This window comes from Anomaloglossus baeobatrachus, chromosome 1, assembly GCF_048569485.1.
Source record: "Anomaloglossus baeobatrachus isolate aAnoBae1 chromosome 1, aAnoBae1.hap1, whole genome shotgun sequence".
Classification (NCBI taxonomy): Eukaryota; Metazoa; Chordata; class Amphibia; order Anura; family Aromobatidae; genus Anomaloglossus; species Anomaloglossus baeobatrachus.
In genome coordinates, this window is record NC_134353.1 from 532200184 (window position 1) to 532225374 (window position 25191).

Here is a 25191-nt window from a genome sequence, read left to right on the forward strand (position 1 = left end):
CCCTCTGGGAAATATTCAAATTGTCTCTCCAGTAAAGGAGACAAACTCTAGCACAGCGCCACCTATTGGAAGTAGCGATCCTAAAAGTCACAAGTGGATTTTTGACAATCCTTTGCAATATGACTCAGGATATATAAGCCAGATCAGAATCCCAATTTGCAGACACGGTGTTTCGGGGTGCTTGCCCCTCGTCAGTGCAAAGTATGGGGGTGTCTGATCTGGCTCATGAGAAAGCTATGTGGGGACCACGGGGGAACACTATTCTCCTTAAGGAGACTTTGCAAGCCAGTCTGGCTGCCAGGTAAGGGGACTTATAGCTGCAATGCCCCTAAAATTCCACGGGGGAACACTATTCTCCTTAAGGAGACTTTGCAAGCCAGTCTGGCTGCCAGGTAAGGGGACTTATAGCTGCAATGCCCCTCTGGGAAATATTCAAATTGTCTCTCCAGTAAAGGAGACAAACTCTAGCACAGCGCCACCTATTGGAAGTAGCGATCCTAAAAGTCACAAGTGGATTTTTGACAATCCTTTGCAATATGACTCAGGATATATAAGCCAGATCAGAATCCCAATTTGCAGACACGGTGTTTCGGGGTGCTTGCCCCTCGTCAGTGCAAAGTATGGGGGTGTCTGATCTGGCTCATGAGAAAGCTATGTGGGGACCACGGGGGAACACTATTCTCCTTAAGGAGACTTTGCAAGCCAGTCTGGCTGCCAGGTAAGGGGACTTATAGCTGCAATGCCCCTAAACAGTTCCTCAAAACTGACTACATGCCAAAAGTTACAAAATATTTGCACAACTTCACGCTGCTCAAAAATGTTGCAACTTTTCAAAAGTGTTTTTCGACAGTTTTCTGGTCTAAACACTTTGATGAATCTGGGCCAATATCTTTCTTACATGCTTAAGCAATTTTTTGTTTAGCAGCTAAAATCACAAAGAAAAGAAGTTTGAATTTCAAGATTTTAACTCTGGTTGTTTTAAAATGTAAAAGCACCTCACAGGGAATTTTAGGATAGTCAATATAGAAAAGAGAGAATATTAATAGGGCTGATCGAATACCTCCAATATTCGGCTTCGCGAATATCCGTCGAATAGGTCGCCACTATGCGAATATTCGATGCGCAATGTAAGTCTATGGGAAGCCCGAATAGTTCCGAATAGTTGTTATTCGGGTTTCCCATAGACTTACATTGCACATCGAATATTTGCGAATAGTCGAATAGCAGCGAAGCCGAATATTTGAGATATTCGTTCTTCCGTAAATATTAACCATACAATCTAGAACAAAATCGGGCTCCCTGAATTCTTTATTATTTTACCTTCTTTAACCTACAACAGAACTGCAGATGTATTTTCCATTTCTTGCAATCTTAACTCATTTTGAGAAATATTGGAAATTCTGCAGTTTAAATGTAAGTCAACATTCATGATCGCTCCTCACTTTTGCATTGGTAATGTCATTGTATAGTCATTTGTGGCAACAGGTATCTTAAAACATAAAATCTAGTAGTCAGGAACTTATTACTAACAATTTAAAGTACTTGAAAGTTCTTTCTTTAATATATTTCTTTTCTGTCTTACTATATTACACCAATCAAATGACATTACTGAATCCAAACAGAACAGCTCGTTCCTATTGCAGCTATTGCAGAAAAGCTTTTACTGTTGTTCTGTTCATAAGTATTTTTTATTGTTTTGCCAAGACAGTTGTCTGTGTAGCAAATGGTACTGATTTAAAAAATGTAACCACCATCTTTAGAAAAGTATAATAGTGTTAATGAATATTCCAAATTCAGTTTCAGACGAAAACATCAGTTACTGAAGGTGGAAATCATGGACTGTCATGCTTCAAAGTACTTATGTCTAATTAACATAACCTTATGAATGAATGTACTTGAACCTTTTAATTTTCTGAGGAAATCTTTGTGCCAAAGTCTAAGCATCCTGTGTAATTACCATGTTAGGATTATGTTGGCTTTTGAGTTGTCACATGTGACCACGATCTGATGAACCAACCCACAGATTAACACATGACCTTGGGACCTTTATTATTCAAGCGTACAATGGTTTTTAAAATAGACAGAAACTGGTTAATTTATCACATTTCTGCAAGTGACATCTCCTGTGAATCGCTGCCAAGATGAATAGGGGCTTCATTTGTAACAAAAAAAAAGAGATATCAACATGATTTTTACGCTCCGCAGTCAAAGCTGTGGATCTGACTTTTTAAAATCGAATAAGAAAATGTTTCACCTATATTACAAAGTATTATTTTACAAAATAACCGGAAGCTTCTACATCTTGGTTCAGTTGCAATCAAAATTATTCCACCCCCATTGCAAATTAGGTTTATAATCAAAATTTGCTAACTTTCTGTTGATTGCAGTAAAACAAATAAACATAAACAATGGAAATACCTCAACACAACTAATATAACAAGTGGTTTCTTCAAATTCAGCACACAATGGCAATTATAATGACTACTGCAGTGGCAGAATTATTCAACCCCTTAATTTTAGTACTTAGTAGAGAACCCTCTGTCATATCTTGCTGACAATGTTACACAAAGAGACACAGGACCTAAGCGCGCATAAAATGTTAGGGTGGATACACTCTCATCCAATTTTCCTGTCTATGTAAGAGAAGACCGACAGAGAGACTCCAGCTTCATCCTAGGTGTTTTAATCCACCAGATATGGAACATTTAAATGTGATATACAGTGTGTCCACCCATATCCTGTCCACCACCATTAACTTGAGAACGGCGGCAGCTATAGGAATAGAAGTGGTGTCTAGGTATAGTAAAGTAGCCATGTGCTACACAATGAAACCACCTATAGCGCCACCTGATGGAAAACAATGGAGTTACCTTTTTATCTCGAAAATGGGATGAACTAGAGAAAAAGGTGAATTAAAAAATTGTAGGACATCATCAATTCAATATGAATTGACACCTTGCATACAGAAATGCTATGATATGAAACCCATGACTCACCCAAAACATTGAATGCTGGTCACGCATATGGGGCTCATTTAACTTTGATGCTCAAAGTGGCCACCGTAAGCTGCAATGCACATCTGGACTCTGGACAGCATACTGTATCTTGCTGCACATTGTGCAATATGGTAGGTGACATGTTTGCACAAGCATCTGTGATACATCGTCGTAGATCCTGCAATGTTGGTGTAGGGTTCGCATACACCTGCTGTTTGATGTGACCTCACAGAAAGAAGTCCAATGGGGTCAGGTGAGGTGAGCATGGAGACCACTCCACAAAAGCCACCATACCCATTACTTGCAGGAAGGTCTCCATGAGGTATTGCCTTACGTCAGCCTTGTGAGTTTTACACGTTCTAATCATAGCATTTCTGTATGCAAGGTGTCGATTCGTATTGAATTGATGTTGCCCTACAACTTTGTAATTCACTTTTTTCTCTATCTCGTTTTCGAGATAAAAATGCTAACTGCTTTCTTTTCAACCAGGTGGCGCTATAGGTGGTTTCATTGCATAGTGCATGGCTACTTTACTATACCTAGACATCACTTCTATGCCTATAGCTGCCGCCGTTCTCATGTTAATGGTGGTGGACAGGATATGGGTGGACACACTGTATATGAAAAGATATCTTATGGAACTAAAGACACTTCTACCGCATCTTTATGGAACTAAAGACACTTCTAACCGCATCTTTATGGAACTAAAGACACTTCTACCGCATCTTTATGGAACTAAAGACACTTCTAACCGCATCTTTATGGAACTAAAGACACTTCTAAGAATGTACCGCATCTTTATGGAACTAAAGACACTTCTAAGAATGTACCGCATCTTTATGGAACTAAAGACACTTCTAAGATATATTTTACTTGTATCAAAATGGAGGATACCATAATGTACCGCATCTTTATGGAACTAAAGACACTTCATGATGAAGAGACCTGAGTAGTCTCGAAAACTTGCAATTATTACCATCTTTTCAGTTAGCCATTAAAAGGTATCAACCACTGAGGACTCTGTTCTTTTAAACAATTTTTTTATGAACAGATAATCAGTTACAAAGTTGATACAAATAGTGCTATGTATGTTAAATATTCATGATTCAATAATAGTCATAATTATTACATGCTTGCATCTGCTTGAGATAGTCAATTACTATTAAATCTAATTTAAAAAAAAGCAAAAAACAAAAAGGCACCAAGGACAGAGCATGTTTCTTCCGAGCTGTGTTTATGAAGTTTACACATCACAATGATGTCATGGACCAAAGCAGAAAAATTAAGTGGGTAGAAGTTCAAAATGAGCATTATAGACATTGCTATATAATATGATGATTGCAGTTTATTAAGAGGATAAAAAATTTGATGGGGGTTTCTTTAAAGGGGTTATCCGGCTTCTTTTGACTTTTTTTTTTATTTCCCTATTGGGCTACATTGGGGCAGGTAAGTAGATAGAGACCACTTACCTGCCCTGCTGTCAGCCCCTCTCCCCCGGCTCAGAGCGGTCATGTGACCGCTCCTGCCGCGATTTTGCTGCTTCCGGTCATTTCATGTCAACATGGGCAGGGCCATGTTGACATGCAAATCTGGAACAGCATATCGCCTCCCTGCTGGGCTGTACAGTGCGTGAGTCCCCGCCCCCTTCCCTGCACCCTCCCACACATTCCCCCGCACCTCTTTTACTCTCCCCGTAACCTCCCCCTGCACTGCTGTGGGGTCCGTGACCTGGGGGCGGGGCCTGGCGGCGGCTGCCGTTGTGTCAGCGCCAGCACCGGGTCCCCGGCTCAGGATCGCACATTCAAATGTACTGGCATCACAGATCACAGATGCCGATACATTTGAAAGTGCTGATGAGAAGCAGCGCAGTGCTGCTTCTCATCACTGTCCCTCCCGCTGTCTGTGCTCTCTTCAGCACAGCGGTGACGTCACTACTGTGCTGATATGTCCAGAGCACAGACAGCGCGCGAACGTGCAGGAGCGGCGGGGACCGAGGATGGGTGAGTATGTACTCCCTACATGTGTTCCCGATGGGGATGGGGGGGGCGGTGCAGAGCGCCGTGTGTGTGTGTGTGTGTGTGTGTGCGTGTGTGCATGTGTGTGTGCGTGCAGTGCAGAGCCATACGTGTGCGTGTGCGGTACAGAGCCATATGTGTGCGTGTGCGGTACAGAGCCATATGTGTGCGCGTGCGGTACAGAGCCATATGTGTGCGTGTGCGGTGCAGAGCCATATGTGTGCGTGTGCGGTACAGAGCCATATGTGTGCGTGTGCGGTGCAGAGCCATATGTGTGCGGTGCAGAGCCATATGTGTGCAGTGCAGAGCCATATGTGTGCGGTGCAGAGCCATATGTGTGCGGTACAGAGCCATATGTTTGCGTGTGCGGTGAAGAGCCATATGTGTGTGGTGCAGAGCCATATGTGTGCGGTGCAGAGCCATATGTGTGCGTGTGCGGTGCAGAGCCATATGTGTGCGTGTGCGGTGCAGAGCCATATGTGTGCGTGTGCGGTACAGAGCCATATGTGTGCGTGTGCGGTGCAGAGCCATATGTGTGCGGTGCAAAGCCATATGTGTGCGGTGCAGAGCCATATGTGTGCGTGTGCGGTGCAGAGCCATATGTGTGCGTGTGCGGTGCAGAGCCATATGTGTGCGTGTGCGGTACAGAGCCATATGTGTGCGTGTGCAGTGCAGAGCCATATGTGTGCGATGCAGAGCCATATGTGTGCGGTGCAGAGCCCGATGTGGTGTGGGGTGCAGAGCCTGATGTGGGGCTGTTATTTGCAATGCTGTAGTGATAACAGGTCAGGTGCTGGGGCAGAATATGCTGATAGGGAATGTGTGTGCAGGGGGCGGGCAGGGGGCGAGGCTGGACACTGGGGTGGGTGGTGACAGCTCTGACTGAGGTTTTGCACAGGAAGTGGTCAGTTTGTTAGAGCTGAATGTAAACAAGGAGCTGCAGAGACTAAAGGGTGAATTCAAGAGGAACAAAAGTTAGAAAACAAAAAATAACAATGTAGGGGTGATTTATATGACAATACAGCACAGATTAGCTTAACAAAAATTTTTGAGTTTATGTCGGACAACTCCTTTAAGTCTGCTGCGCTTGCCTGATACAGGCAGCTGCAGCATACAGGCGTAGGAAAATAAATTGTGCTATGTAGAGCTGCATAATACGATCGCTACTGGTTCATGAAATAGTGAGATATCCAGAGCCTTATCTGAGATTTTGTGGAGTATGAGACTGCAAATCTTAAAGAAAGAGCAAACTTATACAGAAATGTAAAGCTGGGTCAGCCTAGGCAGTATGGAATTTTAACCATGAGTGGGCTATCAGCTAACTGAAATGAATAGATTGCATATCCTATGGTCTTGGAATTATTTGGTTGTTGCTCCATACACATTAGACTATTATCGTTCAAAAATGCTGTTATTGAGTAGTTTGGCTGACAGTCTAAAAGCCCCTTTACACACTGAGACTTTCAGCGATCCCACCAGCGATCCCAACCTGGCCGGGATCGCTACAAAGTCTCTGGTGAGTAGCCGGTGAGCTGTCAAACAGGCAAACCTGGCCAACGACGCAACAGCGATCCGGACCTGCAGAATGACCTAGCTAGTCATTGGGGACATTGGAAAGCAGCTTTTTGAAAGGGAAGTCGCTAACGAAGTCGCTGTAAAGTCCCCTTTACACACTGAAACTTTCTAGTGATCATGCTGCACAACGGGAAACAAAGGACCAAAGAATGGTCCTGAACGATTTGTAGCGATCAGCAACTTCACAGCAGGGGCCAGGTCACTGATGTGTTTCACAAACTGCAATGTCGCTGGGGAGGTCGCTATTACGTCACAAAACCGGTGACGTTACAGCGATGTCGTTTGCGATGTTGCAGTGTGTAAAGCCATGGGGGCCCCAGACAACTGATTGTTTAGGGAGATGTTAATTGGGCGAGTCCAATTTCAGATTGCAATCGCTTTGTTCTCCAAAAGATAAGCCTGTGCTACACATGTCTGAGGTGGTTTTCTCATAGAAAACACAGGAGCATTTGCACAAACGAGCTCTCTTGTGTATGGGAAATATCACTCAGCCACCAACTTTCTAATGTATATGGCAGGCTTAAATTTCTGTCCTGTGAAGCTAGTTGGCTCGTGAAATCTAGAGGGAAAATGTTATGTCAAGTATCAGAGAAAGTCCCTCCAGGGTAAAGGTCCAGTCACACTAAGCAACTTACCAGCGATCCCAACAACGATAGGGATCGCTGGTAAGTTGCTAGGAGGTTGCTGGTGAGATGTCACACTGCGACGCTCCAGCGATCCCACCAGCAACCTGACCTGGCAGGGATCGCTGGAGCGTCGCTACACGAGTTGCTGGTGAGCTCACCAGCAACCAGTGACCAGCCACACGTGCAGAGAGCAGGGAGCAGCGCACACTGAGCGCTGGCTCCCTGCTCTCCTAGTACAGCACACATCGGGTTAATTACCCGATGTGTGCTGCAGCTACATGTGCACAGAGCAGGGAGCAGCGCACACTGCTTAGCGCTGGCTCCCTGCTCTCCTGGCTACAGCACACATCGGGTTAATTAACCCGATGTGTCCTGCAGCTACACGTGCACAGAGCAGGAGCCGGCACTGACAGTGAGAGCGGCTGAGGCTGGTATCAAAGGTAAATATCGGGTAACCAAGGACAGGGCTTCTTGGTTACCCGATGTTTACATTGGTTACCAGCGTCCGCAGAAGCCGGCTCCTGCTGCCTGCACATTTAGTTGTTGCTGTCTCGCTGTCACACACAGCGATCTGTGCTTCACAGCGGGACAGCAACAACTAAAAAATGGCCCAGGACATTCAGCAACAACCAACGACCTCTCAGCAGGGGCCAGGTTGTTGCTGGATGTCACACACAGCAACATCGCTAGCAACGTCACAAAAGTTGTTCGTTAGCAGCGATGTTGCTAGCGATGTTGCTTAGTGTGACGGGGCCTTAAAGTGAATTGGTAAAGTGCTGCACAATTTACTTCAAGTTGAATTTAACCTGTGGTAGGCTAGAGATAACAGTGGCCTGTGAAGATAAAGTTAATCTGTTTAAGGTAATAAAGTAAGGGATATATATGACAAAAAGTGTTGACTTAAATTTGCCATTATAGACTGTTTGTTAAACCCTTCCAGTAATTTTGATGAGCAATAATTAGAGTGGAGTGCACCTCTTGAAGGTCGGGTTTGGCAGGTTCAGTCAAACTTTAAATAAAGTTCAGTTTTGGACCCAGACTTGACCTGAATCCCATTGGAAGTCATTGCTTGGGCAGTTCGGCTCTCCGTCCACATAAACAGAACACTTCCGTGGTAGGGTGGAAAAGTTTTTTCAATTTATTTTGTTGTTGTACACACTACATCCGATAATGCTGTTTTTACCCCCAGTGCGAGGCATTCAAACACTGCAAGCAGCTTGCACTGGGCCGAGCACCAAACATACACGAGTAGAGATGAGCGAATCCGAGGTTTGGCATTCGTTGTCAGTACAAAACACAGACTTTACAAAAAAGTAGAGTTTGGGTTCGAAGTTCGGGTGCTTTACATATGAAAACCACTTGCGTGAACATCTTTGTGCTCAGGTACTATCGGTGCTCAGCCCAGTGCGAGCAAAAAAATGGAAAAACCTGACTACCCTCCCCTTGAAGTGATCTATTTATGGCATGTGGGCGGAGACTCAAACTGCCCAATTAGTGACTTCCATTGGGGTTCATGTCACGTCCGGAGCCCAAACCGAACTCTATTTAAAGTCTGGCTGATTCAGCCGAACCGAACTTCTACGGTTTCGCTCATCTCTATACCAAACACAGCAATACTCATTCCAGTGGTCATCATATGTAAAGCACCCGAACGCCGAAATCAACTGTACTAGTAATAAATGTTAACATTTTTATAAATCTGACTGATAATAAAAAAAATGGCCTTTTGACCCTATCTGCGCTACTTTTTCTTTCCAGCATTCAATTTCTACTATTTAAAAAATGTTGTTTTATTAAAATTTTTGAAATAGGAAGAAAAGGAGGAATTAAAATTTTTGTCTTTTTAACATGGTGTTAACAATTTTTAAGCTATTATTAAGTCCATAAGGGTACATGAACCTTCTTTGTAGTTTAACATTATATTATGATGTATTAAACGTCAACTATGACAGCACGTCTCAAACTGTGAAAATAGCCTGTCAAGTGAGTCCTTAGTTGTTGGTGAGGCTTAAAAGTGATTATAAGTTTCACAGTGCTTTTTCTGGTAGTAGAAATCCTTAGTTTAGTAAAATAATTAACTAATTTTGTACTTTAAATGAAAATATGAAAACTGAACAATATTTTTCATTTTGGTAGAACCTTTCAGGCCTAAGCAGTATTATGTTTTATATGGGGAGATCTTCTGATCCCAACTAACAGCTGCATATTTATATATAAGACTGTTAGCTTGGGTCAGGAGACCCATGGTTGGTTTGGCAATGTGGTCCATTTATGAACTGTTAAACATGGAATTCTGAATTCAGCCTTAAATAGATGTGTTTTTGGCTAAAAATCCTTTCTGCTATTAGGTTTCTTTAAAAATTTGTAATAGTTTGGCTTCTTTAGCTTTTAGCTATCATAGTACATAGCAAACTGCAGGATATATTATCTGTCAATCCGCCAGTACCTATTTGTAACCCTTTTCTACTGTAAGTTCTGAAGTTGATAATCTCTGTAAGGCTCTACAGAATATGATGCATAATAAATAAATAAAAAACTTCTCTAATTTCAGATCAACTTTAATGAGATCATTCTTCAGCTTAGAGGACTTTAGGAGTAGGTAGATAAGAGTTATAAACCCTACATAAGTGAGCGAACACAAGAGAAATCTAAATCAATATTTGGTCTCAACACTCTTTGTCTTCAAATTGACATCAAAGCATCAATTATTGTAGGTACACTGGGGCACAGTTTATTAAGGAACTCGGCAGGGAGATTTTTCCAAGCATCTTGGAGAGCTAAGCAAAGATCTTCTGTGAATGTAGGCTTGCGCAAATCCTGCATGTGGTCCCACACAGACTCAATGATGTTGAGATGAGGGCTCTGTGGGGGCCATATAATCACTGGAATACAGGCAAATACTTATCCATCATGCAATACCCTAAAGGCCCCGTCACACTAAGCAACATCGCTAGCAACATCGCTGCTAACGAACAACTTTTGTGACGTTGCTAGCGATGTTGCTGTGTGTGACATCCAGCAACAACCCGGCCCCTGCTGTGAGGTCGTTGGTTGTTGCTGAATGTCCTGGGCCATTTTTTAGTTGTTGCTGTCCTGCTGAGCAGCAGAGATCGCTGAGTATGACAGCGAGACAGCAACAACTAAATGTGCAGGCAGCAGGAGCCGGCTTCTGCGGAGGCTGGTAACCACAGTAAACATCGGGTAACCAAGAAGCCCTGTCCTTGGTTACCCGATATTTATCTTTGTTACCAGCCTCCGCCGCTCTCACTGTCAGTGCCGGCTCCTGCTCTGTGCACATGTAGCTGCAGGACACATCGGGTTAATTAACCCGATGTGTGCTGTAGCTAGGAGAGCAGGGAGCCAGCGCTAAGCATTGTGCGCTGCTCCCTGCTCTGTGCACATTTAGCTGCAGTACACATCGGGTAATTAACCCGATGTGTGCTGTAACTAGGAGAGCAGGGAGCCAGTGCTCAGTGTGCACTGCTCCCTGTTCTCTGCACGTGTAGCTCCGTGCGCTGGTAACCAAGGTAAATATCGGGTTGGTTACCCGATATTTACCTTAGTTACCAAGCGCAGCATCTTCCACGCGGCGCTGGGGGCTGGTCACTGGTTGCTGGTGAGCTCACCAGCAACTCGTGTAGCGACGCTCCAGCGATCCCTGCCAGGTCAGGTTGCTGGTGGGATCGCTGGAGCGTCGCAGTGTGACATCTCACCAGCAACCTCCTAGCAACTTACCAGCGATCCCTATCGTTGTTGGGATCGCTGGTAAGTTGCTTAGTGTGACTGGACCTTAAGGAAGCCATATGATTGTCTCCCAAAAAATGTCTGTAGTATGACAATGGCCACAAACATACAGCCAATATCATTCAGAACTATGTTAGGTCTAAAAAAGAACTAGGAGACCTAGAAGTAATGATATGGCTAGATTGTAATAATCTTTTAAAGTGACCGATCTCTTACTAAGGCTGGGGTCACACAAGCCTATGAATTGGAGGAGTACAGTGCAAGAAAATCTTGCATTGCGCTAGGACCAATACTAATGATGCAGGTCAGATCTGCAAGTTTTTCCTTATCTCTAAGTGGTGGAAAAAAATTGCAGCATGCTATGATTGGCAGCGAGTCTCAGATCACGCTTATGCATACAAGTCTATGGGTGAGTGTGAAACATCAAACTGCATTCAGATGTCATCAAAGTGCAGTGCGATATACGCAGAGACAGACAATGGAGAAGATGGAGAGATTAATCACATGCGAGAGAATCAGAGCACAGTAGAATGACATTTGGGCCAGAGTAGAAGCTAAGTGTTATTAGCAATATGCTCATGTGACCCCGGCCTACAGCTGCAATTATAGCGAAAAATTATAGTGAACAAACATTTTAAAGACTGCTCATTTCACAATGGTCTTTCCATGTAAACAGTCTGCTGATCACCCGATGAATGGGCAAAATGCTCGTCCATCATCAGGTGTAATGATCTGTTGTGCAGCAGAAAAAAATCTTCCTCCCCGACAGCACATCTTTCTGTGTAGACAGGACTGGCGTTGGTGAGAACTATGGAAGGCTGGAACTAGCTATTGCAACAGATCTTTTAGTGTGCATCGCTTACCATGGTCTGCCTGTTTAATTGACCTTTAAATGACCGCAGACAGGGTTTCCAAATTGTTTTTTTTATTTTTTCTAGACAGTTTATCAAAATATCAAGGACAGACAATAGTTTTTATGAAAACATTGGAAAACAATAATAAATCATTCTGTTTATGTGACATATATCTCTACAGCCCATAATTCTGATATGAAGACATTGGCTGCATTCAGTGCAAACTGTAAAATAATTATAATTATGGTTAAAATAATCTCCGTTGGCTTAAAAAAATTCCCGAACACCTTCAATTTCTTTTACGGACAGGGAAAAAAACTGCCCTACTTAAAGGGAACCTGTCAGCAGATTTGGGACCTATAAGCTGCGGCCACCACCAGTGGGCTCTTATATACAATATTCTAACATGCTGTATATAAGAGCCCAGGCCGCTGTGTAGAACATAAAAAACACTTTATAATACTTACCTAAACGGTCGCTGAGGTGGAGTTGGGTCATAAGGGCGTCTCCGTTCTCCGGCACCTACTCTTTTGGCCATTTTCGTCCTCCTTCTGAAGCCTGTGTGCATGACGCGTCCTACATTATACACACTCACTGGTCCCGTGCAGGCGCACTACAACACTTTGATCTGCTCAGGGCAGATCAAAGTCCGCCTGCGCAGGACCTCAATGTTGGCAAGTGTGGATGACGTAGGACGTGTCACGCACCCCGGCTTCAGAAGAAGGACGACAAAAATGGCCGAAGGAGGAGGCTCCGGCACCGGAGAACAAAGATGCCCATATGACCCAACTCCACTGCAGTGACCGTTTAGGTAAGTATTATAAAGTGTTTTTTACATTCTACACAGCGGCCTGTGTAGAATGCTGTATATAAGAGCCCACTGGTGGTGGCCGCAGCTTATAGGTCCCAAAACTGGTGATAGGTTCCCTTTAAGACTGCCATACTATTATGGACTGTCCAGACATGACTGGATGGTTAGCAACCTAATGGTTGTTTTATGTTGTTGTTTGATCGATATAAACAGACCTTAAATGGCTATTCCCATCTCCAAAACCCATCCCAATATGTAGTAGTTGTAGTGTTAATAATATTAGCAAATGTCATCAATTAGAATGTAGTATAATTCTCCTGATCAGCTATGTCACTTATCTCATGTGCAGGGCATTACAGTAACTTAGATATGAGTGGTCGTAACCATGAATACCCAAGCCCTGCACATGAGGTAAAAGACATAGCGAATCAAGAGGACTATACTTTATTTCTAATTGCAGGTATTTGTTAATACTTTTATTACACCTACTACATACTGGGATAGCACATTATAAGTCGTCCTCTCTGACTTTTATGTGGGTTCGTACCCCGAGCCCACATCTTTCTCTGCAGATGAAGGCTGAATTATTCAGCGTTCATCTGACACTAACAGCCACGGGTAGAGCGGCACTACGCCTATGGCTGTTAACCTGTTAAATACCAATGTCAATCTCTGACTGCATCATTAAACACACACCGATAGGGGGTGCGCTGTTCTGACCCCTCACTGACGCACCCGAGACAGGATTACATGATTGCAGAATGCCAATGTGTTGTCATGACAGTCAAGAGTCTCCTGTGAAAACCAGACTGTGGCCGGAGTTCATAGGAGACTGTGATTTCTTCCCTATGCGGCAATTATGCTGTGGCATTGGTGTATATAGTATAAGGGATTAGACCATTGTAGGTTCAAGTCCCCTAAGGGGACTATTAATTACAGTAAAAAGTAGATTTTTTTTTTTTAAAAAAAAGTAAAATCGCCACCCTTTTTAAAATAAAGAAGTACATTTAAAAAAATTACACATATATGTTATCACTGCATTTGAAAAAGATCAAGCAAAATGTAAAATAAATTAATCCGATCGGTAAATAGAGTAAAGAGAAAAAAAAATCAAAACGCCAGAATTGCAGTTTTTTTGTCTGCCGCAATAGAAAAAAATGTAATGACAGGCGATCAAAACAACATATATACCATAAAAAATAACATCAATAAAAACATTGGCTCGGGGTGTAAGAAAATAACCCCTCACATTGCCCCAGATCTCAAAAATTAAAAATGTTATGGCTCTCGGAAAGTCATGATACAAGGAAGATTTTTTGTTCAAAATTTCAGAATTTTTTTTTCACTGGTTAAATAAAATAAAAACGATACAAAATACACTGCCCAAAATGTAAGCTCAGAGATGCAGATCTTTTCCATGGTGTTTGGGACTGCCCAACAGTAAGAGCTTTATGGGAAAACATAAGAAATATGGCGGAGAGGTTGTGGAAGAAAGACATACCGCTGAGTCCACTGAGATACCTATTCCACTGTGAGTCAGGCGAGGGTAAGAAATCTATGGAGGGAGGGGGGGGCTAGTCCGATTTTGTTTCACTCTATATGCCTAATGGTTAAGCGATTAATCCTAAAGCACTGGCTAGATGACTGGCTACCTGAATTTGGGAAGATTATCGGGCAGCTTAAGGCCTTACTCAATCTAGACTGGCGGGAGGCAGAACGAAGTAAGGAGCAAGGAATTAAAACATTTATAACAAAATGGAGGGCATTTTTGCTGCGCTATCACACTGAAACAGAAATAATTAGCTACATGACACCATTTAGATCAAAGACATGGTATTTACTGGAGGACATAAATGGCTCGTTGGGAAAGTTGAAAGTACCCATAGATAAATAGAAGGAAGAAGAACCTATGCTGTTAGACATAAAGAATGGGAGTTGGTATTTCCGGGGTGGAGTGGACCACCTCTCTAAAGTCAGAAAAGAAGCTAGCTGCATGGGTTGGGGGGAGGGCTAGGGAAGTTCAAGGTTCTTGATTTATGGTTTAAAGAGAGATAACTCAAAACCCAAAAACCCAATTGTGATTAATGTCTATCTCATGCTTATGTTATGATATGAAAAAAAAATAAAAAATATTGGTTAAAAAAAAAAATAAAAACGATACATGTCTGGTATCTATATAATGGCCTGGAGAATCATATGGGCAAGTCAGTTTTATGGTAAATTGAATGGTGTAAATAACAAAAACAAAAAACAATTGCAGAATTTCACTTTATTTACTATTTTATCTCACTTTGATTTTTTTCCCCATTTGTCATTAGACTATAGGACAAAATGCATGATGTCATTCAAAAGTACAATTTCTCCAGCAAAAATCAAGCTCTCACATGGCTATATCAAAGTTATGGCTCTTGGAATAATGGGAGAATAAAATGAAAATGCAAAAATGAATATCGCCCTGTTGTTAATGGGCTTAGGCTCATTTGTATTTATATATATTCAGCAGTTATCTTATAATTGTTTTCTCTCTGGTGTTTTCCCAATCTCTACCTTATATTCATTTTGTCTTTACTGCTGAGCCTGTGATAGACTGATGTTTGTACACAGAAGCCAATCAGAGGAGCCAAAGTTGCAGGAAGGAGGAGAGAGCTGCAATGTAAGCCAATCATTAGGCAGAAGGTGTGTCTCAGACTATCTCATACACCTTTTTTGGCACAGTAGCTGTAATTAGGCTAACGCCATAGCCTGCCGATGGCTTGCTACATTCTCAACATAAAAAAAAATAAAACAATGTCCAACCAGTTGTTTTTGGAAGAGAACAGCCAAATTTATTTAACCATTCATTTAACCTGAAACAAACAAGATAGCTCCAGGTACAATAATCTATATAAAGATAAGATCATATAACTTACTTGCTACTAAGGCACCTTCGTAGAGAATATGACGCTCCCCCACCACATGTCCTCGAGCATTCACTCCATGATCCCCAAGCATCCCATAAAGTGTCGTGGTCCTCCTCAGATCGAGCAGTACGAGAGCTCTAGTAACAAAAAAACAAAAAATAAGCTATATTCCTCACAACAATAATTAAAGCTTTACATTTGAAATTTAACTTTATTTCTACTTGTTAGGTCTTTTTTCAGTTCATTATAAGTATAACCAATGGATAATTTGAATAGAACAGTAACATAATGGCACCCTCAGGGTTTCCCATAGTAAGGGAAAGAGAAAAGGCTTTGTACAACTTTTAGGGGTTTTTTTGTAATTGCAAACACATCTAAAGGGATCATTTAAGAAAATGTATACAGAATTAGCCATTCGTTTTGCCATGGCAAATAAACTCTCACTAATTGCAGCAGGAAACTTGGTACATGAAGCGTTCCATGCAGCAATCAAGAGAAGGATCTGCCCTAGTGTTCTGCGGATGAAACGGACAGCTGAAGAGGAGGCACAGCACAAAGGTGTTTATCCAAGGAGGTAGTGAAATCACCTCCTGTGTCAGTAATCCAAGAGTAAAAGGGCACATAGTGTGTGATGCAATTTCCAGACCTTCATTCATTAAACACAAGTATAAACCAGCAGTCTATGTGCCATAATCCATTGTCAAAAAAAAGAACTCATAAATTAATGCCACTCGAGGAAAAATGGCAATCTGATAGCCGACACTGCCAGTAATTTGTTTTTAACTACTATTGCAGAGGCAAAGTAAGTAATATTACCATGTGAAAAAAATGAAATGGCTTTATCTTGTGAAAAGCGGCAGATGGTTAAGTCTGTCTGCTAGGCGGCAATAATAGTTAGCAAACTTAGCAGGTAATAAATAAGTCTTATAGGTTGGAAGAATGAGGCATATTGCCAAGAAAGCATTAAAAGTGACTATATTCTACAGCCGCGTAGCTTACAAAGTGTACTGTTGTCTTGCCCGCTCTGAATTACAAAGCAGTATGAGTAAGACCACTGTAAATCAGCTTCAGCTAACTGAAAAAGAATGGGACTTATGACTTCCCACCAAATAATGGCTTACAGAGGCAAACATTTCAACAGCTCCAGCCAGCACCCCACATATTCATCATTCTTTATGTAAGAAAGTAAAAATATAGGGATTTATATTACCAAAAGTCTATGGGACCGATTTATCAAACAGTTTGCGTCAGAAATATGGCTTAAAACTGTCTGAAATATTGCAGAAATTTTGTGCACGCCTCTTACTGAACTTGGCACATCATACTTGTGTAAACTTTTCATCAATACCGATGTTGAAAATGCCAACTTTGTTGATTCAGCCTTATATCTATGAAATGGAAGCTAGATTTGGGCATTTCGACTGTGCAACTTTTTCTTGCCATATGTTAAAACAGTGGTTCCCAAATGTTTTCAAGTCCGAGAACTCCAAACCAGAAAAAGGTCCTCTGAAGAAGTCTAACCCAAACAGAAGACTTAGGGGGACTTTGCACACTAAGACATCGCAAGCCGATGCTGCGATGCCGTGCACGATAGTCCCCGCCCCCGTCGCAGCTGCGATATCATGGTGATAGCTATCGTAGCGAACATTATCGCTACGGCAGCTTCACATGCACTCACCTACCCTGCGACGTCGCTCTGGCCGGCGAACCGCCTCCTTATTAAGGGGGCGGGTCGTGCAGCGTCATAGCGACGTCACACGGCAGGCGGCCAATAGAAGCGGAGGGGCGGAGATGAGCGGGACGCAAATATCCCGCCCACCTCCTTCCTTCCGCAAAGCCGGCGTGAGCCGCAGGACGCAGGTAGGAGATGTTCCTTGCTCCTGCGGCTTCACACACAGCGATGTGTGCTGCCGCAGGAACAAGGAACAACATCGTAACATCGGTATTTCCCAATTAATGGAAATGACCGACGCTACACCAATGATACGATTACAATGCTTTTGCGCTCGTTAATCGTATCATAAAGGATTTACACACTACGATTTGACCCCACGGACATCACACCTGCGATGTCGTAGTGTGCAAAATGCCCCTTAAAGAAAGCTGTAGCCAAAGTCATCACATAAAACAGTGTTCCCCAACTCCAATCTATCAACAGATAATGATCTTGGGATTTCCTTACTATTGCACACATAATGTAATTATTAAGGAAACCTTGTAAACATGGTCTGTTGATGGGCTTTGAAAACTGGAGTTGGGGAACACTCGCATAAATGAGCTAGTATTCAGTGAGGATATGTAGGGAGTAGCATCTATAGAACATGATTGGGCACAACCCCTTCTATTTAGTGTTTTTTTTAGCACCAGTCCTTAAGACCTCCAATAAATTAGGATTTCTGGACATCCTATGGAGACAACCTGTGGCAACTTTTGTGTTTTAATAATTATTCCATTTACTGTGCAAAACTAAGGAAATCCTGAGAACGTGATCCTTTTGAAGGTCTTGAAGACTGGAGTTGGAGAACACTGATGTAAATGAACTAGTATGCAGTGAGGAGGCAGTAGCATCTCTAGAACATAACTGGGCTCACCTACTGCTATTTGGTGTTTCTTAGCTCCAATCCTTAAGATCTCCAATAGATTATGATTTCTGGACATCTTATAGAGACAACCTGTGGCAATTTCTAATACTTTACTAATAATACCATCTACTGAAGACCTTGAAGTCTGGAGTTGGGGGAACACTGACGTAAATGAGCTAGTATGCAGTGAGGATAAATAGGCAGTAGCATCTCTAGAACAAGATTGAGCACACCTACTTCTATTCAGTATTTCTTAGGCCAAACACACGTTTTCACTGACGTGATAAGAATGCATATGGCCCTACATGTGCGGTGATTTTGGCACACGTCTGTTCCCCGTATGCTATCCATGATAGTACACAGAGATCAGGGACTTCTATACTCTCCTGTCCACATCACTGCTGTCCGTGGTGCTGAAGTCTACCGCGATGCTGTGTCTGGCCGCTGCTGTCACCTAGACGCTGCTATTTCCGGGTCAACTGTGCTGTGAATATTCATGAGCATAATTAGCAGGAGACAGCAGCGGCTGAATACAGCATCGCTGGAGACGGGTGAGTTTAAAAAGCTTTTTATGTTAAATATATGTGTTTTTTCTGGTACGTGTTACACTGATGTCACAGAATGGTGTGGTCCATGTGACATCAGTGATGTCAGAGAAAAATGGACTAGTCTCCGTGCGGAACACACAGAGATAGGCGTACGCCACATGGAAACACAGTCAGTGAAAAATCACTGATGTGTGCGCAGACCCATTGATTTTAATGGGTCTGCATATGTCCGTGATTCTGGTATGTGTAAAAACAGCATCATAAGTACCAGAATCACTGACGTGTGAAGGGGGTCTTAGCTGCTGTCCTTAAGGTCCACAATAGATTATGATTTCTGGACATTTTATAGAGACAACCTGTGGCAATTTCTAATAATTTCATCTACTGAAAGCCTTGAAGACTGGAGTTGGGGAACACTGATGTAAATAAGCTAGAATGCAGTGAGGATAAATAGGCAGTAGCATCTCAAGATCAAGATTGGGCAAACCTATTTCTATTCAGTGTTTCTTAGCTGCAACACTTAAGGTCCACAATAGATTATGATTTCGGGACATCTTATAGAAACAACCTGTAGCAATTTCTGATACTTTACTAATAATTCTAAGGAAGAAACTAAGGGAATCCTGAGAACACGATGCCTTAGAAGGTCTTGAAGACTGCAGTTGAGAATCTCTGCAAGTCTAACAGAATGCTGGTTGGGAAAACTTTCTATTACATCAGCAGGGTGTTGCTCAGTGTGCTGCCGAACGCTGATATGGAACATCTCTTCCTTTAGAACAGCTTTCTCCCAATCTTCTGGCATAAAAAAATAACATTTTTGTATAATTTATATTGTGCAAAAGTTTTAGGTTTTAGACTTCTGCCATTTTATGACACTTTTGTCCAGCTCTGCCGAATTTTCGAAAATTGTGCCCATAAAGTCCTGATTGGAGTACATCTCATGGGGTGGAGCATAGCTGCTGAAAGATGTGCCCAATTATTAGGGCTCATGCGCACGTAACTGCTGATTCTTCTGCATTGATTTGACAGCACATGTGTGCTTCAAATCGCTGCAGAATGAATGCAGTGTTTTTGTTAAAAAAAGCCGATTTCATGCGCTCGGGATGCTGCCCCAACCAAAGACAGAGTGGGAGCTGCATCCAGAACGCAGAAATAATTGACATGCTGCTTTTATGAACGCACGGATTTGGGTCAAAATTTTAGCACCCAAATTGCTGCGTTCATAAAAGCAACGTGCGCACGTATCATGCACAATCTTCATAGACTGTGCTGGGGATACAGGACGCATGCATTTACACTGCAGTGCAATACGCAGCGTAAATGCATGATATTACGCAACGTGCGCATGAGCCCTTAAGATGGAAACAACACAATGCATTAGCATATCTTAATCCAGGGCACTTTATATAAAGACTGAAGAGCAAAACACCAGTATTGCTGTATCACGGGTGGCCAAGATGGTTACACATTGAGTCCAAAGCTAACATATACTGTCAAACAGGAATCTCAGCAATGCTTCATAGAAAGACCAGACCTACTGCATCTGTTAGTTAAAAACATTAAGTCCTTTTAATTTTTATTTCTTAAATCAATAGTACACATGGAAAGAAGCAACTATGTAATATATCTGATCAGACAAATCTGCTTCTTTTTCCTCCTGGACTGATCTTTCAATCTCAATTCTTGGGTATAGTGTGTATTCAAAAATCTGTAAAATCTGTGTACAGAGGAGACAATTTTTGTTTTATTACTGAGATAGCAGATAGCTGGTGCTCATAATAATCTATGGAGATGGAAGAAGTGAGAAGGAGCTGGAAGCAGATATAGATATTCTAATGCAAGTTCTCCTTAGAACTTTATGACTTTCAATTGTCATGTTCTATCTCAGTAATAGGGAAATCTATATTCATTGAAGCCTGATTTTACCCATAAATTGAGAATTTTGAGAATGAAAGATCAGTGGATTTAATTAATAAGATATATTGCAAAGTTTCTTATTTTCACATGTATTATCGATTTATGAAAAAAACGACCATATTTAACCTACAATATATAAGTTGATGGATGTACACAAGACTAAAGCGGGCTTTACACGCTACGACATCGCTAGCAATTGCTAGCGATATTGAGCGTGTAAGCACCCGCCCCCGTCGTGTGTGCGATATCGTGTGTTCGCTGCTGTAGCGAACATTATCGCTACGGCAGCCTCACACGTACTTACCTGGTCGGCGGTGTCACTGTGACTACCGAACAATCCCTCCCTCAAGGGAGAGGGACGTTCGGCATCACAGCGACGTCACCGCGACATCACTAAGCGGCCGGCCAATCAAAGCGGAGGGGCAGAGATGAGCGGGACGTAACATCCCGCCCACCTCCTTCCTTCTGCATTGCGGCCGGCGGCAGGTAAGGAGGCGTTCCTCGCTCCTGTGGCGTCACATACAGCGATGTGTGCTGCCGCAGGAGCAACAAACAACATCGATAATCAACCATTACCGATTTTTGGTTTTGGGACGACCTCTCCATGGTGAACGATTTTCACCATTTTTGAGGTTGCTTAAGGTCGCTGGTAAGTGTCACACGCTGCAATATCGGTAATGACGCCGGATGTGCGTCACTAACAACGTGACCCCGACAATAAAACATTAACGATATCGTAGCGTGTAAAGCCCCCTTAAGGCCACGTTATAAAGTGTATATTGCACCAAGTTTATAAAAAAATTCTTACGATCTTGCACATATTGATCTATTGAGGTCAACTCTGAGGCTATAATCACACATGTTGCGTTCTGATGATGGACCGCGATGGATGTGCTAGCCGCGAATCTCATGACCCCACCTCGACAGTCTCATATATGCTTGTGAGGCTGTTGAGTTTGGCTGAGATAGATCCACGGCTGGTTCATAAGCAGAGCAACACATGGATAAGTGAATATAGTGTTATTTTGTGTGAAAACAGACTGGGGACAGATTTTTCTTTATGTTCTTGATTTACTGAATGTGTAAATAAATTGTTCTTGTTCTAACAGTTTTCTACCACAATAAAAAAGGCATTGTAGCAGATGTTGGGCCAGACACACCCAATGGTGAAGCTAGATGATGTAATGAATCAGCCATATCCCTTTTTCTCTTTAATCTGGTCCATGTCTAATTCCATCTCATCAGACTTTGCATCGGGATTGTTTCTATAGGAGTAAACAAAACTACCATGTCAGAAGATGAACTATCATTTACATCTCCCTCACAATGATGTAAAACAATGTCACTCAGAACAATTTTCTAATCATTGTTGGCTGCGAGGCTGCGTGTTTAACTATAATTTTAGTCTCGCCATGCTTCCAGTTACGATAGTGAAGACGGTAGAAACATATCTATGTAAAGTTTTCTACATCTCTGTAATAGTAATAACTAAGTAAAAACCATCTGATTCGTCAATTAAAAGTGTTCTAGTTATATCTGCCCCAGCGTGACTTTCTGCCTCATCGTGACATAGAATAGGACTTATCTGAGGTCTCAAAGTTTAAGGATTTTCAGATTAGATCATAGCCTTCAAAAGCACACTGCTCCTCTGCCTTCAGTTTTCATGCTTGCTGGGGAGTAGTGCACTCCTGATAACTGACAGTTTGGACCAGCGAAAAGATTGCACCCGAACTGCGCACTTTTACATGCTGTTAGCAAAGGGAACCTTGCCTCTTAAAGGGACTCTATTGTCACAGAATGATTAGTCAAGCCAAGAACAGCAGTTGAAGGAAAATGTACTCTGCACTGTCATGAAGAATCCTCTAAAGTAGTGTTTCCCAAACTCCAGTCCTCATGGCCCCCAACAAGTCATGTTTTCAGGATTTCCTTACTATTAAACAGGTGATGGAATCATTATCAAGGCATCACCTGTGCTATATTAAGGAAATTCTGAAAACATGACCTGTTGGGGGTCGTGAGGACTGGAGTTTGGGAACCACTGCTCTAAAGGAATGATCCAGAACACATCAGTAGATGGAAGCGGTTTATTTCAACTGGTTTTAAAGCCTTCTCGCTTTTCCTTCAGGAAAAATCACATTGTGAAAGGCTTTGAAACACTTAGGAATAAACAGCTTCCAACTACTGATGTGCCCTGAATTCTTACTTTAGAGGTCTATTAACGACAGCGCAGAGTGAGTGTAACGCCCCTGCTGCCGGGTCATTACAGGGTACTAAATATTACCCCATTTTTCCCAGGGTAGGAGGAGAGGAGTCCACACACACAATGGCAGGAAGGAGTTAAAAAATTCTTTAGCATGTAGTTTTAGCCTGCATGACTCATCCTGTCTCCTTAAGAGCAGGTGTGCAGGTCCACATGACAACCTGATGGGAGGGGGGCCTGAAATGAGGAGTGAAGTGCAGAGCAGACAGAAAGTTTAGTCAGAACATCAGAGGCTGCAAGAGAGTGCAGACGTCCACAGTACAGCTTCCTGCTGAGGAGATACCACGAGACCAGGGCTCATAACATCTGAGGAAAGGAATGGAGCTGAGGACTGGGGATCTTTGGAGAGTGTTGTACCCGGTGGCGGTCCTTCCTACGCTACCAGAAAAGAGGGAAACAGAATGGCAGCGGGTCCCCAAGATGCTCCATGCCACGGGGATAGCATTAACGCACCGAAAGAGAGAGACCCCCAGATCACCTCACCGGATCCCCCTTCCTCCTACCTGCCCGGGACCGACCAGAGGCTACAGGCGACGAGGACCAGCACCCGGGTGCGATGTGGAACGGACTTTTAATAAAGAATAACTTGAACCGCACTCCATGACTTGTGTGAGTAATGCCGCCGCCCTGTGCCCCCAGTGTCCCTGAGAACTGTAGCCCTGGGTCTCATTAACCTCCCAGGGCTCCCCTGCTCCCCTGCTCCACCCGTGGGCAGCGATTCCATCTGGCTGCTTATAAAATCTGCCCCGGAGAGAGACTGTGCAGCGGCGGCTGAACACCTGGCCGCATACCACGGGTGGCGCTGCTAGCATCCCCCGTCCCCGTTCCGTACCGTTTCCTGGGGGAGAGCGGTGGCAGAGGAGGCCGAGACCTCAGTGGCCGCTTTGAGCGATGGCAAGCTCCCCAGGAACCCCGTTACCCTCCTTCCATCCCCATTGTCACATCGGACTGACTGTCGGACTTTCCTTTTATTGAAACATGCCGGGGTCATGAAAGCCGGGTCGGGCCACTCACAGCCTGACCCCGAATACCACTGGCCCGGTGACCCTACCATGCCCTGCAGCCCCCAGCGCAGGCGATTCATGAGCATGTTTTCCTTCAACTGCTGATTTTTTGTACCTCTGTACATCGTGTATCTGCAGCAGCCCTACATTTTATACGCTCATACTGTTTTGTCACACACAACTCTCACTTGTGAATAAATACAGTTGACTACTATACCTTGCTAGTCAGATAAGAACCCAATGCTCCTTTCCATCCACAGCCTTGTATTCAAGCCAAGTACAGGCACTTGGTGCATCATGGCGGGGTTAATCATTTATGTGCAACTTCCCAACTCTCAGTTTTCCATCTATCTCTGCCTTTTTCTGGCTCTATGATGGCAGATGTGTCAATCACAGAAGAGAGGAGGGTGGAGACAGAGGGAAAACAAGAAACTGGGAAGGTGTATATAAATGATTTTCCCCGCCATGATGCACGAGCGTCTGTGCTTTGTTTGAACAGTCATTCTATGCTGACAGAGTCCCTTTAAGCATCAGTGTCTGATAGGCCATATGTATAAAAGGCTCTCCTTTTAATAACAAAACTGAGATGAATATAGATGTAGTAGCCAAGGTATGTAAAATTAAATATCCTTTATATACAAAAAAATAACAAGATTAAAAATATATATTTTTAAAAAAATGGAGAATGTCAGGTAAGGCAAGAACCGCACAGGAGCATCTCGTATATAAAATGAGCTATAGTAAATATCTATCTAATAACATTTTCCTGCACACGCACAATATAAAGAATATCAAATAAATATTAAGTCGGCAATAGTATTCCACAGACACCAATCACATCACCATAAATATATTGTGGATTCAAAATCCTACAGGGATTAGTGAGAGAATGTACGAAGTAAAGGATCAAGAAACAGAGGGGTTAACAAGTAGGTGTAGTCCTGGAGTAACCACTCTCAAAGCATAGTTTGAAAAGAGGAATTTTGAGGACAAAGATAAAATCTTAGTACCTTTAGAAAATCTGCAAAGAAATCACAGAGATGTGGCTGTTATTGCAGTATAAAAAAGTGCTGCAGTGCATAGGAAACGTTTTCTGTAGACAGAAATATCACAATTATCAAAGAGTGTCAGACAATCCTCTGTTTAACGGTCCATATAAAAAAATTGAAAAAAACACCTTAAAATTTGTGATCCATAAGTACTGTAAAACTGGGAAGAGAAGCCAGAGTTAGTGCATAAGTAAATATTAGCATTGATAAAAGTGCAAGCTCTGTGACCGGAAATCACCTAAGTGATGGCACCGCTGATCGCGCACCTTGCTTCAGTCACTCGGGTGATTTGCTGTCACGGGTGGAAGAC

The 25191-nt window shown here is 42.7% G+C and overlaps 1 protein-coding gene across 3 annotated transcripts in view; it reads right to left on the reverse strand.

Moving 5' to 3' along the window:
• Positions 1-25191, reverse strand: part of ADAMTSL1 (ADAMTS like 1) — a 483577-nt gene that overhangs the window by 387834 nt on the left and 70552 nt on the right. For all 3 annotated transcript variants that reach the window (XM_075316452.1, XM_075316459.1, XM_075316466.1), the window contains exon 2: positions 15531-15658. In XM_075316452.1, the coding sequence (XP_075172567.1) occupies positions 15531-15658 (128 nt within the window). The remainder of the gene's footprint in view (positions 1-15530; positions 15659-25191) is intronic.